The sequence below is a fragment of the Fringilla coelebs genome (genome assembly GCF_963513975.1).
Source record: "Fringilla coelebs genome assembly, chromosome: 2".
Taxonomy (NCBI): domain Eukaryota; kingdom Metazoa; phylum Chordata; class Aves; order Passeriformes; family Fringillidae; genus Fringilla; species Fringilla coelebs.
Genome location: NC_140029.1, coordinates 14,894,992 through 14,913,747, shown reverse-complemented (window position 1 = coordinate 14,913,747; position 18,756 = coordinate 14,894,992). Strand labels below are relative to the sequence as shown.

General features: G+C 40.0%; 1 protein-coding gene across 1 annotated transcript in view; it reads left to right on the top strand.

The window, feature by feature from the left end:
• The first annotated feature begins 5,679 nt into the window (after positions 1 to 5,679).
• Positions 5,680 to 18,756, top strand: part of PHEX (phosphate regulating endopeptidase X-linked) — a 93,689-nt gene continuing 80,612 nt past the window's right edge. The window contains exons 1-3 of the mRNA XM_084226697.1: positions 5,680 to 5,938; positions 10,033 to 10,101; positions 11,276 to 11,437. Of these exons, the coding sequence (XP_084082823.1) occupies positions 5,827 to 5,938; positions 10,033 to 10,101; positions 11,276 to 11,437 (343 nt within the window). The 5' untranslated portion in view covers positions 5,680 to 5,826. The remainder of the gene's footprint in view (positions 5,939 to 10,032; positions 10,102 to 11,275; positions 11,438 to 18,756) is intronic.

Genomic DNA, 18,756 nt, shown 5'->3' with positions numbered 1-18,756 from the left:
TCTGTGGAGGGATTGCTCTGCTCCTGGCTGCAGCTGTCTCTGAGCTCTTGCTGCCAAAGACAGATTTGTGCTGCTGGAGATCCAAGTGGGAGAGCAGGCAGAAGCCATTGCTTTTGCAGAGGCAGCCGTGCTTCTCCAAGAGACAGGAGGTCACAGTGATGCTGAAAGCAGTGACATGCAGGGCTGGTGGTTCTCCTCCTCTTTTAATTTAAAATGCTGGTGAATGTGTGTCTCATTGCACACCTGAAAATTCATCCACGGGACACAAACTCCTTGGTAACCAAGCTTCTTACTTCCACTCATATAAAGAGAATTTGACAGCTGTGAGGAAATATCTGGACAAAGCAGAATAAGTGGGTAAAGCCCTGATGGAATGATGCAATGTTTCAAGGAAACAACAAATATTTGTGTTCTATTTCCCTGCACCTACCACTGTGGTCACTGGAAAAGTGTTATTTCCCAGTCTTTTTCAGTGTCTTTACAGCCTATGTAGGTATTTTGATTATATGAAAAAAAGCAAAAATTTACTCTGAGTTATGCCAGGTATTTTGTATATTTCTTAATCCCCAACTGAAATGCCTTTCTACAGCCCATGTCAGCATGCACCCTTGTTTAATCTCTGCAGCACAATGACAGATGGGAAGGATGCCCATGTGATGGCTGAGTGTAAACACTCTCTGGTTGTAGTGCAAATGTGGTCTTTAGGAGAAATAGTGTTTGGTTTAGCCAGAATTTAATGTGCTTCTTGACGAAAAATTGCCGGAAGACCTTAAGCAGTTCCTTCTGCTTGAGAACATATGCATTGCTTCATTAAAGGGCTTTTTCAAAAGAAGCAAATAGAAAGCTTGCAAACTTGAGTGGCGTAACTTTAATCATCCCAGATGTTTGGTTTCGTAGTCAGTTGCTGTTTGGGTTAGATATAAGCACCTTTTGGTCAGGGAATGCAATGTTTCCTGCAGTAGGGAAAATTTTTTTTCTTGGAGTAATGAGAATAGCTTAGTCTACTTGGAATTGAAAAAGAAAAAATTGATTTGGGTACTAAATGTTGGAGAACAAAGTTTTCTGCTTTGCAGGGTATTCTTCTTACAGTTGCAGTTAGTGGAGAAGCTTGCCACCAGCAGTGTTTGGAGCCCTGCAAATCCTGTTGGCTCAGTATTGACTCCTAATTAATGATCCACATTCTCACAGATGCACTGAGGCCTTCTGTGATGTGGCTGGACCAGTGGAAAACAATAGAGTAATTTATTTCCAGCTGTATTTGTCCCATGAATAAAGGACATGAATTAGTGCCAGTGTGTGGTTTCTGTTGGCTGCTGTACAGAAATTTGGCAGCTTTTGTAGCCAAGGGAGTGTAATTTATAAAATTCAGAGATCTGATGACAACTGGTCAAGCTGTCTTTAAATGCAACATGTTGGGCTTTTCTGAGTTTGCTTTGTGTACATAAAGCCCTGGCTACAACAGCTGCATAGTCCAAAAAAACAGTTCAAGGCCCAGGGTGAAATGGGATGGAATACAGCCTTTATTCTGACCCACACTAATTAATCTCTTCCAATGAAGCCAGCATATAGCTCTGTTTCTATGAGGAAGCCACTCAAGCATTATCTGGTGTCTCTTCTTCCATCAGTGTGATGGTAACTGTGTTTTCCTCTTACCATGGGCTAAAAATGCTCAACACTACATCACCAAAGCTGTGATGCTGTGATTGTGGACTGGTTCTGATAAGCTGTACTTGCACTAATGTACTTTAAGGAACCTCTGAGGTAGGGCAAGTCTTTAATGTGCACCATGAGGACAGTGTTCTCTGAGACAATGTCTGTAACTCATGTGTTGATGTAACCTAATATATTTTACCTGTGTTACATTGGGGTTTGCATCTAGAACTGAACCAGGATTTTTCTCTCTTTTTATAAAAAGTATCAGTGATTGTTTTAATATGTTTTGAAGTTATCTAAATGCCAGAAAGATGAAATATTTTACAATACTCACGCTCATTGCACGCTGGTTCTTTAAGCAAGCTTGGGCTGACCATGTGCTGTCCTCAGGCTGTTTTGCTGTTCCAGACATTCACCAACACCTGTGCAACTGGTTTTGACTGTTCCAGTGAAAACTGGGCAATATGTGTGATTTTGTTGATCAATTGAATAATCAAACCTCACTTTCTTGGGCCAAGCTATATGAGGCCAACCTGACATGGTGCTATTGATTTTAGCTCTGATAATGCTCTTGTCTGACTCTGACATAATGGTTGGAAGTGAGAATTGGGTCTGCTTGTGGAAGAGCAGGATAACACACACTTGTGTGTGTTTGTGAGTGTACATTCATGTGCATGCACACACTTATGTTCACAGACAGACCTTTTCTGGAGGCTGGGACACTTGCTGTGGTTCAGCCCAGAGCATGTTCCAGAGGGTTGGCCAGCTCTAGCATATGACCATGGATAGAATTGTTTGTGCATTGTTCTGGCTTTTAGTGCCAGAGCGATCCCATTGTTTGAATGGGATCTTGGTCAGATGGAATTCTGAGTGAATGAAGTGTGGTTTGGAGCATGTAGCATTTAGTTATTACTTTTTTACCCCTTATGTCTGTTCAATGTTTCTGAATGTTTAGCAGAGTCTTTGCACAGGCTCATTAAGTGCTTTATTGCGCTGCAGTGGCCAGGAGTGCTGTTAGCAGTTCCAGCAGGAGGTGTGGCCATGTATCCTGTACCTGCCAAAGAGCTGCTGGACTCGGGAAGAGCAAGGCAACCAAATCCTAGAACGCTCATCAAAAACGCGAATTAAATTCCGCAAGCTTCTGCCACAGATCATCAGTATCAGGAACTTACTCACATGTGCTCAGTGCACCTTTTCAAACACTGCCAGAAATGGACCTCTGCAGCTGTTTATGGTTTAGCTGTAATTTCATAGTTCTGTACATGCTGGAGAAACCAAGATGGTTTATTGACTACAGGCAGGCTCTACAGCCAGAGGACAGGACACTTTATACTATGCCACAGTGTAAATAAGCCCACAAACCCAAACATGGAAAAGTCATTCTGTTGGTGACAGCTGATTAGTGATTTTTGTTGCCACAAGGATTAGGTGCTGCTTGGAGCTGACTCACCGGAGGACTCATGTGGTTGGAGCTTGCTGGGTTTTGTTGGGGTAGCTCCATGTTCCCATAGTCTTCCCTTCTTGTGTTTGGGAGAGGGGAATGAATTGTCCAGCTTCTCCCTGCTCTTTCCCTATCTTTCCTTTCCCTCTTCCCCCAACACAGTTTTCCAAAGAGAAATAACAGGTTGCTGCTTTGTCTGAAAGCTGTTAGTTTTTGGCTTGATGTTGTCTTAGAAAGAACTCAATTGGGATGATGCAGAGTGATGCAGAGTCCCCAGGCAGTGCAAAAGAGAGCTGCTTTATTGCAAAAACCAGGCCTTTTAAAGCAGTTAGCTATTTATCAGTTTACCTAGTTTTATGGCACAACAAGCCCAAGTCAGCCAACCATCGTGCAGCACGATGTGGACATGCAGCCGTCACGTGGCACATCTCTCACATCTCTCTACCCCTATTCCAGCTGAGTCACTCTCCCATTGTTCTCTTCTACTTAGGCTGAGTAACAAGCCTGAGCCATGATTTTACAAGGGTAACAAGGCCCTTATTTTGTAAGGTTTTACCTATGTGCAACAATTGATGAAAGTGAAATCCTGCTAGTGAAACACTGATAGAGCAGGATGTTCAGTACATACAAGTATTTCTCGAGGGGGAAGAATCTGAAATGTAGAAATCCTGGGGGAATTGAGTAAGCATATGATAATTCAGTGTTGGTTGGGGGGACATGAAGCTGACAGTATGAATCAGTCTAATAGCTCAGCATTTGTAGTGTTTGGGTTCAGTAGAAACACCGTCCGGTAACCAACAGCAAATAGTTGTCAAAAGGTCCTTCTGAGGTTTACTCAGCATTCGGGTCATGGATAGAGGGGATTAAGTGTTGAGATCACATGGTGTCCATGCATTTCCTGTCAATACCCTGCCCTTTTGGCAGCCCCCAGATCATAGTGATTTCTGATGAGGACTAAATTGCATCAACATCGCAGAAATACCTTCCCAAACCTGTGCTGGTAACAGTCTGGTGCTGAGTATTTCTCATAACCAGGTATCTGCTCACACCCATGGAGTCATTCACATGAATGGGAATTTTTATAGTGGGAGGCATGTGGTTCTCCGGGTTCTGTAGCATCATTTCCCTCTTCTGCCTCAGCTGGTGGATGTCAAAGTCACAGGTTATATGTAGGACAATACACCATATAACCTACGTGGGTTATGTGTAGGACAATATGGCAGGTGAAAAGGAGCAAATATTTTTTTCCTGTTCTGCATTGAGCAGAGATGGGAATGCTCTCTTGGAGCTTCCTGGTGAAGAGGGACGGGAATAAGAACTAAGGGCATTTTGTTTGCAGGACACCAACAAGGCAGTAAAGGGGGATTTCAGGACCTTCAAACTCTAAGTCTTCTTCCAGGTAGAGTGGGCTTCCCCTTGACGTCCATGTGACATCCAGAACAACTTGTGTGCAGGTACTCACATGGAAAAAGTCTCCAAGCTGATAACTGCCATTGCACACATTTTGTGACACATGTATGTCTTTCTTTCTCTACTTGTGCAACTTTTTATCAGGATGGTTGGGAGCTGAGATAAGGACTTTTAAGTCCCCATGAAAGTAAGTAACTAGTAATATAAACTGTTGCTGTGAGCATGAGCATGGTTCTGCCTCTCCCTGCATCCTTGTGTTTTGTATGAGAGTCCAGCTCTCGAGAAAGCAAGAGCTCCTCAGAGGGCTGAATGTCACACTCAGCTCAGAGAATTCACCCTGAAATGGCTATTTTTTTACTTGATGAATGGAGAATGTTTGCTACATGAAGGAGAATATCAAGTCTACTCCACTGAGAAATCTATATAAAAAAGATTTTTTTAAATCCCCCACCATCCTAAAGTGCCAAATAGATACTTTTCCACTAAGCTCATAGTAGTACTTGACTTGGAAGCATAAGATCATCTCTTAAAATGTGTTGTGTACCAGCAAGGACTGAAATATCTTGCCTAGAAAAAAACAGATCTAGCTTTTAGAGCAGGACTTTTCTGTAGGTTGGCTGATTATTGCTTTGTGCTGCTTGACTGTGATTTTTGGCACACAGTGTCACATACCAAATTCCCGAAATAAAATGCTACATGATATTCTAAGAGTTCTTAGGAAGCTTTAAAAAGGGATTTGTCTGCTGAGTGGGTACCTCTTCTGAAGCCAAATGATGCAGCAGCAGTGGTTTAAAAGGAGAAAACTTTAGTCAGCAGATAATTAGTCTTTTTAAATAAGTGCAAGGAGAAAAAATATAAAACCTTCCATCAGACTTGTGTTTGTAGAAGTTGTCAGCAATCCTGCTTTGATTGGAGAGGGTGTGCAGCCCTTTGAATAGTTAAAACATCTGTTCAGCGACGTTGTGAAATGCTCGTGTTCGGAACCCCTGATAAGGGGGACTGCTGAGCGCTTGGCTCTTACAGGCTCTACAGGCAGCAAGGGCTGCACTAACTGTGGCCACCGCTTGCCTTTCCTCCTCCTGGGCAGAGCAAAACGTAGGAGACAGCTAGCTACTATTTTACATGTGATTTTGCTTTGAGAGGGAGAGAGCAGGAAGTGCCTAGGAAATGGTTCATGACAGAAACCTGGAGTTTTAAATAGGAGAGAAGAGGAGGAGGAGGAGAGCACATGGGCACAGTTTGTGAACAGTTGAAACACTGACACAACAGCAGCAGGGGAAAACCAGACTTCTGAGAGAGCAAGCACCTCCCAAACTATCCTGATGGAAGGAGAGACAGTCCCCGAGGCCAGGGGAGCAGCCAGCAAAGCCACTCGGATCGCCCTCGGTGTCTTTGTCAGCGGCACTGTTGTGCTTGGCACCGCTCTTTTCTTGGGTAAGTGAAAGTGTTGGCACTAACCTGAGCACAACCTCCAGCCTGCCTGCTGGGTGCTCATGTTTGTGTCTCACGACGTCTTTTGGTGAAAACCTAAATCTCTTTCTTTCCTCCCTTTTTATATTGATCCTGAAAGGGATATGGGTCAGTAAAGGAGTTCCTGTTGTGGGAATGCTAGAGCTGGGAGATGCAATGGGAACTCATGTAATGTTTTGAATGCTGAATTTAAATTTGGATACTCAGTGTTTTGACCAGACTTGGGTTCTTCCACGGGACAGAAAGAAGCAGATGAGATTATGCTGATTACAGATTGGTTGTGACTGATGTGGAGTAATATTCTCTGTTTCCTGAAAATGAATTGGTGTAGTGTGTGCATTTTATGGAATCTTTTTGGGTTTTCCTTCATTTGGTTTTCATTTAGGGCTTGACTAAAACCCCTGTAGAAAGCTTCAATAGTGCATATGTGTGCACATTTTTTAGATCTTTCTGTTCTTCTAAGATGAATTGCAAGGTTGCCTTTACAAAAGTCATAAAGAGTGCATGTAGGATGAAATTGAAATATTTTTGTTAGATATATAAGCTGCAACTAGATGCAACAGAGAAGGAAATAGTTTTTCCTCTCTCAGATTTGAAATTACCTGTAGATTGATTTTGTTAGCGTAACACTTGAAAGCATATGCCTACCCTTCTGAAATTATGTGTAGAAGTGTAAATATGCCCAGAAACTCCAGCCAGAGAGGAAGCTGTGTTTTATCCTGTAAGAACTTTGCAGAGTTGGATCCTCTTTTGGAACAGTTCTGCCCAACTTTTTGTTTCTTTGGACCAACGCAGAGTTACCCAGATTGATGGAAACCTTGCCTCTGAGCGTATCTTTTGCTTTCATCCAATCCTTTATGATCTTGTTCGAAAGGTCTGCTTTGTTTATAGTCACAAAACAAGGTCAGGTTTTCTATAGAATATTTAAAGCACCAGGCTCACTCTTGGTTAGAGCTCTTCTGCTCTGGAGCAATTTCTGCAACATTTGCAGGAAAATAACTTCTGTGTCAGTGATCCCATTCAAGTTAACTTTTTATAACCATGAGTGAGTTTGAATCTTCAAATTTCTAGATTAAATAAAAAGTTTTTCTCTTAAAGAATGCAGTATAAACACCAGAGAGTAATAATGGAGAGACCTTATTTCTTTTTGGCTGCATTAGATTTGTTTGTTTATTGCTCAGAGCGGTAAAAGCAATTGACATTTACCACCACAGCTTCTCAGAGATAGAACTGCTTTATCCATAGGCCAGGTGTGAAAATTCAAGCAAATATATTAATTCTTGCAGACAGTTTTCCAAGTGCCTGTGGCATGTTCTGTAGGCAGGGACTCAATATCAAAATTTTCACTGGCATAACTGCTAAGAAAATAAAAATGCTGGCCTTGGGTCAGCCAAAATGCTTTTAGAATTTCTTTTGAAATGGTCTGAAATTTTCAACCTAAAGAACAAATGAAAAAAAGTTAAATTGTTTTGGTTTAACATTTTTTCAATTAGTGACATGGTTTTTTTCATTGTGACATGGTTTTGTTTGTAAGTTTGAGCTAATTTTTTTTTAAAGTTTTATTTAACTGTAGAAAGGGACATCATTTTTTCTGTCCATATAAAACATTTCGGGCACCTCAAGATGTTCTTTTTTACTTCAATTTTCATTTAGTCTGCAAAACTTCTTGTTTCTGGTACACCTGAAATTAATTTTCCAGCCTGAGGAGTGAAATATAGCTTTCTCCTGCTTCTTCTGGTAGTTCCTACAAATCTAAGGAGGACGTGGGAGAATCAGGTGTTATTTACTGTTCCTTGCTCGTGCTGGCTGTGAGCTCACTGTGACTTCAGTGGGGAGCTTTGCTGGGTCCTGCAGGTGACACTCTGGTGGGAGTGGGGGCTGTGACAGGACAGGAGCCACCTCCTCCTTGGAGAAAGCAGATTGCTCTCCAGTTCCCCTGGGTGAGAAGTCAGGCAGCTTTGAATCTCAATTTGAGAGCCTCTTCTACAGACTTGGTGGAACATTCACATTATTTGCATCTGTACATTTGTATTGTTTTCCTTTTCCCTTATAGATTTATTTTTTTAAACTCAGTTGTGGAGTGTATTTGCTTAAGAATCTGGAAACAGGCTTATCAAGGAGGAAGCTAGGATGCTGAGGGTTATAACCATGACTCTAAGTAATAATGTTATGATTAGTTATCTTAACAATAAAAAGGCAAGAGAAAAAATACTGTGCAAAGTTTTTTTCTGTTAAAATTAGCTGTTATTTAAAGTGGAAATGTTACTACCAAAATTTTGTTCTAATGATAAAATTGTAGGTTTCTCAGTTGAAATGGTATTTTGTGTTTTGTTTATAAGTATCAAAAAGACAAGGGCTGCTTCAGATTAAGCATAAAATTATGTCTGGGCTTTTCCCTCCTTTCTCTGCTTTGTTAAGAAAAAAGCCTTGCAAGGATTCAAGACCTGGATGGATTCTAAAGGGCTAAATTCTAATCAGGGAAAAAGGTGAGCTGGGAGGAGTGCAACACTTAATTAAAAGGGACAGTATCCATTATTTGTAGTTCATCTTTGTAGTGGCTCAAAATCATATTCTGGAGATCTCCACTTCTCTATTTTCTCCTGCTTTTTCAATATTCCAATTGCAACCTTTGTATGCCTCACAATCTTGTGTATTTCTTGGCTAATTTACAGAGGTGTTTGAGGTGTTGTGTTTCACTAACCCAATGCAAGCTTTGGAAAAGCTGCCCAGAAATAGTTTCACATTCCCATTTTTTGAGAAACTTGGATTGAAATCCAGCTATTTCTGTCATTAATTGCCATTAAATCTGTGAGACTGGAAGAGAGGAAACAGCTTTATATTCAATTCTAGCTTTAGGACCTTTTGTAAAAAAATTTTCCTGGGCTGAAATGAAATTTCACATTTTTCTTTAAACCACATATAACTACAGCAGAAATTGCTTTAGAACTATACACACTGTTAAAGCTATGGTACCATAAAATGTTCCATTGTTGGGTTTTTTCATTCAGTGTTGTTTGCTTTTTTTATTTTTGCCATGGACTGTTATTAAGATAATGGGTATAATGAGACCTTTCTTTATGCCTACTGAGCACATCTAGTGAGAACCATTTCACCTATCCCTTGGGATTCTCCCTTCCTAATCCCAAGTATTAATTATCTGCATATTTGCTGCCTGAGAGCAGTGTCCGAAATTAGCAATTCCTGTGCTTCAATTTCAGTGGCAGTTGTGATACACGTTTTTAAAAGATGAGCGAAATCAACTGACAATTTCCTAGTTCTTCTCAGCAAGGCTTTTGGAAGCAAATGCAATTACAATACTTTTGGGAGACAATTCAGACAGAACCTGGGTTGTGCCTTATAAACCTGGGTTGTGCCTTATAAAGCACAGCTATCCTTGTGCCTGTTGCAATCTGCTCTGTTCCAGGCTGGAATAAGGAGACCCTGGGAGGGTCCTGTTGGTGCTGGGCAGTGCTGGGCAGTGCAGTGCTGCTGCAGGGCAGGGTGGGCACCACAGCTCAGGGAGCTCTGGAAACCCTGCAGAGGGTGGGGAGACTGCTCCCTGTTGTATTTCTAACCATGGAAGGTGCAACCTGGTCCTGTGGAAGGTCCCTGCCCATGGCAGAGCATTGGAATTAGAGGATCTTTAAGGTCCCTTCTAAGCCTAGCCATCCTGTTCTCCTGTGTTTCCAGCTCTGGAGGATGGTAACAATGCTGAATAGTTTGTCTGTGGCGGTGCACGCTGGCAGGAGTAGGGCTGAAGTGGTGCTGCTCCAGGCACTGTGCAGAGACAGCTCTTGCTCTGTGCTACCCGTGAGCAAAGAGGGGGAAGGAGAAAGCAGGACTAGGAAGGGGAAGTTATTTGTACAAGCTGCAGTATTTACATAATATATATTCTAAATATTTACTTAATATACATTCTAAGTGCTCTAAATCACTGCAGTCAGAGGGGCACTGGGATCAGAGGCTGCACTGATATTGGAGTGATTGAGTACACAACTTTTGGCTGCAGCTGTCAAAATTCATTGCAAATGATCTCATTATGGTTTTCCATTTTGCAGTTAGCCAAGGTCTTATAAAGTTTCATCCGAAGCAACAGTACTGTTTGACTGCAGAATGCATTGAAGCTGGTAAGCAGCAATTTTATCTTCTGAATTATATAATGATTATGTTAATGAGATATTTATACCATTTAATTTTTTCCCATTATACGTTTTACTCAGAAAGCTCAATTAATGAGGGAGAAAGAGCGACAATCCCAAGCTTTTTAAAAAGTCACTGTTCAAGTTGCATCTGTTTTGTTTATCTTGTACAATTAAAATTAGTGTTTTAATTTGGTCTAATACTAGTCTAACTAGGTTGACGCAAAGTTTCCCATAGTGGTTATTTTTCTTTTTTATAATAGGAAACAAAATGCAAAATGTTGAGTGACTAGACCTTCAGGAGTATTTTGTTGCTTCCATTCCAGTTATCAGAAAACTAGCAAGTATATTGTTAAGCATAGTGATGCTTTTGTACCAGATCTGGCACACACTTTATAAGATTTTATATAAAAAGATGGTAGATTCAGACTCGTTAAATGGAACAAAATTTTTATGGTGAGGCTGGTGAAACACTGGCACAGGTCACTCAGAGAGGTTGTGGATGCCCCATTCTGAGGATGTTCAAGGTCAGGTTGAATCAGGGACTCTGAGCAACTTGGTCTAGTGGATGATGTTCCTGCCTTTTGCAGAAGGTTGTACTAGGTGACCTTTAAGGGTTCCTTCCAAGCCAAACTATTCTAGGATTTTATGATTATCTATTGAAAAGCTACTGAGTCTTGGGCTTGTCAGACTGATCTCTCTCTTACCACCTCTCTTTCACTGACAATAGTAACTGGTAAGGAAGCAGTCACAAAATGGAGCTGAAAATACAATTATCTTTTCCAAGGTATGGTAGATCAGAATTTGATTTGTTTTCTTGTGCAGTATTCAACTGGAGGTAAACACTGCATAGTTACTGAAATGCTAATCACAATCTAGTTAATATGTATCACTACTAAATTCCTCAGGCAATTAATTCTATCCTGGCAACAATGGAGAGCCTGTCTTCAGGTGTCTGGCTCCAGCAGCTCATGTTCATTCATGTAGTGCTAAGTTCAGTCATTGTTGCTGTATGGCACTCAAGAAGATTCATTGCAGATATTTTGTCTATTTTGTTTGTTTGTTTGTTTCTCATTAATCATAATTTCTGGACTGTAGCCCTGTCTAATTCTCTATTTATGAAAAAGTGTTCCACAAAATCTATGTGGTGTCTTTTTTACAGCTGCTGGCATCCTGAGCAAGATAAATCAATCTGTAGATCCATGTGAGAACTTCTATCGATTTGCATGTGATGGCTGGATAGATAATAACCCTATTCCTGAAGATATGTCCAACTATGGCGTTTATCCCTGGCTGCGACACAGAGTGGACCTCAAACTAAAGGGTAAATAGATGCCTTCTAAAAGTGTTTGGTTGGCTTGTCACTGTAACCTGTTAATTGGCTGGGTTTGAGAGGACCAAAATTCTCCACAGTTCTCATCACTGGATAACATCTAACAGCCTGACTTGATGATCTCTTTTAAGTATACTTGTCTTTTTTTTAAATTGAAAATTACATTGAGAGATAATGAATTGAGCATAAACAGAATTTGGGAGGAAGAATAGAACTGCTGGGAATTCTGGTAATTCTACCAGTTTAGAATGGAGGGATGAAATTATATTGGTTATAGCAAAAGGCAAAAACAAGGGGATTTAACTCTTTCCCCTTTGAAGGAGATGGTTAGACCAGAATGCAGGAGCTCAGCACATGCAATTATGAGTGTCCCAAAATCAGTCATCAGTCCAGGGCAGCAGGCTGTCTCTAACGGTGGCCAACTGCAGGAAAGAATATATTAAAGCCAAACCAGGATGATATTTTCCAGTACACTCACCTAGCCCTTGGCAGAGGCAGTTCTCAGGCTTCCAGAGATGGAGGTTGTTTGGGTATTGGGTTTCCTTCCCACTGCCATTCAGGCTGCCCCTGAAGTACCTGAGCTATCATCAGTGAAACAGAAAGCTGCTTAAGAATGTCTTTCTGGAGGAAAAAATAGCCCCAGGGTGGGAATGTGTAGGAAGAAAGGAATTTTAATCTGCATGTGACTTGACTTTGGGCTATACTCTGCAGGTGGCTACCTGGCCAGGAAGCCCTGCAGCCCAACTGGGGAGAAAGGGTGATGATTATTGTTAGGTAGGAAAATCTTGCCAGATTCTTATAGTCTTGGCTAGAAGAGAGTCATTTAAAAAAAGGGAGGCATGCAAGATTTAATATTGTGGGTGATGTGTTTGAGCTTTGCCCACCTTGAGTACATAATTGACATAAGAGCCTGGCTTGAGCTCTCCACAGAACAGAGGTAGTTTTAGAATTTAGTGCTTAAATTCAGCACTTTTTCTTTAGATTTTGTGTAGGCACCAAAGCCCTTCTCCAATTGCTTTCTTCAGTCTTATTGTATCAAAATTTCACATCATTAAGTATTTTAAAAGCTGCATTTGGGTTCAGAATATGAGTTTTGGTTTTCAGCATAGTGCAGGATCTCAAGACTTCTGTTTAAAGTCTGCTGAAGATGTCACAAGGAAAGGAAAAAAAATATTGCCAGAGCCTGTTTTAAGTTACGCTTTGCATTCTAATTGTTCTGCTGCCAGAATTGGGTTGTATTAGATAAGGGCACGTCCTGCATGAACCATAGCCACAAAGAGGCCAGTCTTAATTGAATATAGAGTAGCAAGCTGTCACTGTCATCCTTAATTTCCTCTTTTTACTGGTCCTAATCAAGGACATCATGCTAAGCCAGATTTTTATTTGGTTTTCTTTCTGCAGTTCCTTTAGAAGTTGCTAGTGCATAGCTAGAAAAAATGCAAGACAAAGAAAGAAACATCCAAGGGAAGTATTTGCTTAATGAAAACTCTATATCAGATAAAGGGAGTTTATACAAATTTATTTAATGAGGCCCTTGGCACAGATAGGGACAAAAAGATGTGAAATGCTGGTTGGTGTACAGGAGTGTTTTTAAAATAAAAATTCCCATATCTTCCTTAACTTTTTACTTCATGAGCTTTCCAAAATACAGTCTTTGTAATTAAAAAAAGGAAACTGGAAAGTGTTGGTAGCTGAAATTATAAGCGTAACTTCAGCTTCTGAATATATTTGTGTTTTCTCTTTAGTTATCTCAATATATTAGCTCAACCCTGAGTTCTTAATTTGTGTATGACCACAACCTTGCTAGCAGTTTTAACAAGAGGAAGAACTCCTGCACAGAGAAACAGTTATAGAGCTGAATAGATATTGGAAGCAAATTTAATCTCTTCTTTCTCAAGAACTCTTAGTAGAACTTTGTACCACATGGTAAATATCCCTGTTTGACATTTGATAGATTAAAAAAAACTCAGTCTTTAAAGACCTGATCATTATGCAAGTTCTATGCTCTGAAATACTTATCATATTAAAGAAATCTATTAATCTTAAAATGACAACATGGCTTGGCCAGAAAGACACATTTTTCATATTTGATTTTCTTTGATGGTATGATATAGATGGAAACATTTATTCAGGCTATATATTAAAAAATTATGTTACTTGAAAGAAACTGTTTGGACATGTAATCTGTTTTCTGGCCCCTGAATGTTCCTGAGCCTACTCCTGTTCCAGAGAAAGAGATTTTGGGCAAAGACCTGTTACACAGGTTGCACAAGTGTATCTTCAATATTCTGGAAGCTTTTTTTTAATTTTTGGTTCAGGAGGAATTACTACAAAAGAAGATCTTCCAGTAGATAATGAGTAGCAAGTGTAAGAACTAATTTTGTCTTACCAAAAAAAGGTAGTTGTGGCTGTGTAATGTAATGTACTGAGCCCTGCATTAGGTGCTAGTGGTCTGAGAACAAAGCATTTTTTTCTATTTGTTTTGGGCTTGGTGTTTTAGTTTGTTTGTGGTTTCTGTGTTTGGTGGGGTTTTTTTGTTTTGTTTTGTTTGTTTTTTGTTTGTTTTAGCGTGTGTGTGCAATTTTGGGTTTTATTTATTTTTCTTTTTTTGTGGTTTTTTGGTGTGTTTTTGGAGGTTTTTTGAGACTCACAAGAGCACACAGCTTTGCAGGTGTTCTACCCTTCCAAAAAGGGTAGAGCATTTTCTGTATTGGTGAAGGTACCTTAATAGGGAATTCCAAGGAGAGGAAATGGCAGTAGGTTAATCCAAAATAGCTAAGAACTACTGGGTGGTAGATTTTTTGTCTTCATATCTCTGGTTGATTAAAGGATCAGGATTAGAAACATTAATTTTGGGGTTCTTCTAGATATCCAAATCGTAATGTGATAGCTAAAACCACCTTTTTTTTAAAGATTTGGGTTTATAATAGGATAGGAATATGTAAATATATATGATGCTCCCATCCCATGGGTTTCTCTAGCTGTCTTAAGATGCATTCAACCTAAAATCATATCATCATTTCCCCTTTAATTTCTTTTCCATATGTTGTTTGAGGGTCACTTGGGTTTATTTTTCTGCGCTCAGAGGAATCCACAAACCACATGTGTAACTCACTTTGATCTCCTGACTATACAAAATAAATAAAGTTCAAGCCTGGAGAAAGTAGTGGTAGGTCTTTCCTTGGATGTGACCTTCAGCAGGATTTCAGGCGTCGTGGAGGAATGTAAAGGAGATAATTGTAGAGAGCCAAAAATACCTCAAAAGCAGAGTCCTGTGGTTTGGGTTATGATCCAAACCTAGGTAAGGGACATGTAATATTTAGGTTAAAATTTCCTAAAGAAATGTTCCTTATAGAACTTTTCAGGAGAGGACTGATATACGACTATTTCCCCTTAACCATTCCTGGCTGGAGCAGATTGTCCCTGACCTGAAGCCAGCCTTTCCTTTTCAGCCACACCACAGGCATGTTCAAAAGTACCTCACTAAAGAGGAAACGCTCCTCGTGCCCAATGGGCCTCTGATGAGGATGTCCTTGGGGTTCTTCAATGGAAAGAATCATTTGGCTGTGGCCTGTGTTGTATGAACAGAAGCGATCTCAAACTGCAACAGCTTCAGCCTCATGTCAGGTCAAGATACAGTAACTCTAGGAGTTGCTAAATGTTTTTCCACTTACCATAATATTTCCTGCAAAGCTATTTGTGTTCCTGGTGAATGTTTCCATTTTCATTTGATGACCTCCATTAAGGTTTTAGGAGTGCTTTGTCATGTCACTGAAAAGCAAGTGGTTTTTGTGAACAGTTCAGAGCTGGAGGTCTGAGGCACGTAATTCAGTGCTTATTACCTGTGGTGAATGCTGGTGGTGAACCCAGAAGCTTCTTTTCCTTTCTCTGAAGTACAATTGTATACAGCTGGCTTATTTTTTTCTTTCTGGGAGTGACCATGCAGGAAGCAATAAATTAAAATAAAAACGACAAAACAAAACTCCACAAACATTCCTAAATCTCAGCACTGCAAAGGAGCTAATTTAAATTATGTGAATAATTTGTGAATATGTCTTCCAGATCTTTTAAATTTAATTTATGACTGTGGAAACCCATTTACAAATAAAGTCTCCATACTGTTCCTGGTCCAGTGAGACACCTACTTCAGGCTGATTTGCTGTGCTAAGCTTTGTAGTGTGGCTGTTTTCTGAATGTCAGTCAGTTTAAAATGAGGAATTTCCATTGTGGTAAACAGAAAGAAATGGAAGCCTTTTAGGAGGATATGGTGTGTGGGTTTCTGAAGAACATGAGACAGACAGCAAACAAGATATCTTGGCAGCGTAGGCAACTTTTCCCAAGATAATCTGCAATGATTTCCTTTGGAAAAGAAATTGTTTATAAGTAAAACTGTAAGTAAAAATATCTCTTTGGAAATCTATGCTGTTTGACTGTAGGATATCCTTTCAATCTGCTCCCAGGAGTTGGTGTTGAGCAGTTGTTGTTGCTGTCCTGTACAGAGGACCCTGTGCCACAGGGCTCTTTTAGGGCTGGGTTTTATCTCCCACCATTCAACTGGTGCTCAGCTGGGACCACTGGGATAGTCTGGATGTGTGCCATGAAATCTGTAATGCAGCTGCTGACACTCATCCCCAGGTTTCCATATTAGCTGACCTGTCTCTTGTGATTTGTTTCCTTCAAAGTTATTTAAGATTTTTGAGAGCTGTACCAAGTATGAGGAGGAATACCAGCAGCAATTAAAATAAAAGAGGATATTTATGGTTTTTGCCTCCTGGCTAACTGCTCTTGAATAAAAAGAAGGCAGAAAAAAATCAATGGCACTTCATGCTGTTCTGCTTGGTCTTTTCTGCAAAAAATGGATCTCTTTTCAATGGTACAGACACTTTTTCAGTGGTCCAGATCTTTACTATAGTGGCTTATTTGTAAGAAAATGTAAGAGAAAACAGGTAAAGTCACGTAAATCTCTCCAGGCAAGAAGTTAGTAGCTTTTTGGTAAAATGAAATACCTAAGTCAAAAGTGGAGAAGCCAGGACTTTTTCCAGGCTTTGTGGCTGCTCAGAATGAAAATTGAGTTTGTAATGGGTGATTTTGGGAAACCATGAGTACAGAGAGGAGACAATTTTGGTTCCTAAATGAGGTTTAAAGGCAGCACAGTAACTGAGCCACAGGATTCCCACAGCAGCTGCCTGGTTTGGAGACTGGAATGGCATCTTCCTCTGAGCCCTCAGCTGGAACCAGAGCGGGGCATCCTGCTCACTCCCGCTCCACATGTGCCACATATTTCCCTTAAATTTACAGTGAACCTGGGATTTGTATGATATGTGCCATTCATACTTGCAGATACTGAATTTCAAAATTTTTGATGGCTGTGTTTGGGTGGGCAGTTTTACAGAATTAGGATTGATGCCTTGGAAGGCACAGCAATCCATGACATATGATTCCCCTTTTTGACAAAAAAAATCTCCACAAGTGCATGCTGAAAGTATTACTGTAATGAAGTAAATGTGATTCTGCCATTTAGTATGGAGCTCCCCCTATATTGTAACGATTGGGAAATTTGCAATCTTCTGGTGTAAGTGTGGTCTAAAACCTTTTGCCTAACATTACAATGACATGTGTTGTCCCCTAAAGCACAGTACTAGGAGGCCAGAGGGGCAGGGCAGGGAAGAGGGCGATTCTACTCAAACGAGTAAGATTTATTATTGAAATTTAATTTATGAAAAGAGGCTCTCACCTCCTTATAAAACAATTTTTTGTTTGGCCACAGTTTGTTTACAGTTATGTTGACTTTTGGAGGAACTCACATGATGGGCTTATCTTTTGATATACAAACTCAGAGAATTTACCAAATGCTGAAATCATAAACAAACAACATTTCTGTTTGGGAGATGTGCTGTGTGTTAGGGCACTGAGCAGCATTAGGAAGCATTTATGTGAGCACAGCTGTGTGAATGCCATTTCCATGAAAACTTCCATATTGCTAAAATGGATATTCAAGGAAAGAATTTGTGGGGGAATTTCTTTTCCAGGGGTGAGGGGGAACCCTAGAATGTCAGTATATTAGTTGGTTTATTTGTCTAGAGAATCCTTTAGTGAAAGTGGTATTTGGGGATATTTTTTTGTTCTACTTGATTTATGTTCCTTGGGAACTAGAACCTATATGAATTGATTAATTACGAGATTGTCATGAATTCCTGTGGAAATACATATTCATATTAATTATATCCCTCATGAGTGTAAAATTAATTCATAATGATTTAAATGTTTCATTGGAATATCAGAAAAATTAATAATGAGTGGCTGTTATTTTCGAGTCACTGCTCCATCCATGATGAGATGAATGCTGCCATCAAGAAATTGGCTGATGGACATTAATTGCATCAAATAAAAAAGATAGTTTCCTGAATTGATAACTGGTGTCTTGATCGTGATTAAATACCTTTAAGAAGAACCAACAAAACAAAACCCCCAAACAAACAAAAAACCTCAACCAACCCCCTAAAAACCAAAACAATGAAAAAAAGAGCAAACAAACTAAATTTCCCCCACCAACCAACTGCCATCCTCAGTACCAACAGCCCATCCTCAACACTAAAAACCCATCCTCTCCCCTCAGCTCACAAAATAAAACAAGGGGAGGAGGGAGACACAGTTTATCAAAGCAAGACAGACCTAGATTAAGGCATCAACTCCACAAGGGCTATTCTGAGGAATGAATTTATGGAGCTGCAGAAAACACTGGTAGTTTTATTAAAGTAAGAAACAAAACCAAACTAGTTACTGGTATGAAAATAGGGAAACTTTTATATTTAATATCTAAGGCATATCTGGGGCTATGTAAGCCAACACAAGGCCTTCCAAAAGTGACTAATGACCCCATCCATTGACATCCTGGGTGGTTCTGCCTTCCAAAGTGGGGGTGTACATTACAGCAGGGGTAGGGCAATCTGAGAGGAGGCCAGTGCTCTGCATTGTTTCATATTTCTGTGTGAACAAGAGGTTTGCCATTATGAAATTTGCATTGAGTGATTATTTCAATCACTTATGTACTCCAGTAAGATGATTCTGGTGATCTGATTATTAACAATGGGGAACTGAGAGAAGAAAGGTAAGAAAGTAGTAGAAGGCTGGTTAAGAAGGGAATGCAAAAGACATGAAAGTGGAAAAAAGGTGTGCTTTGGAAAAATTGAAAAACTGCATTATAAGCACCAGAAAGGTGTGTTGATTTACTATCTTATTTTACTTTAGACATTCAAAGCAAAAAGCTTTAATTAGGCAAGGATAGTTTTAACCATATGGAGAAAGATTTT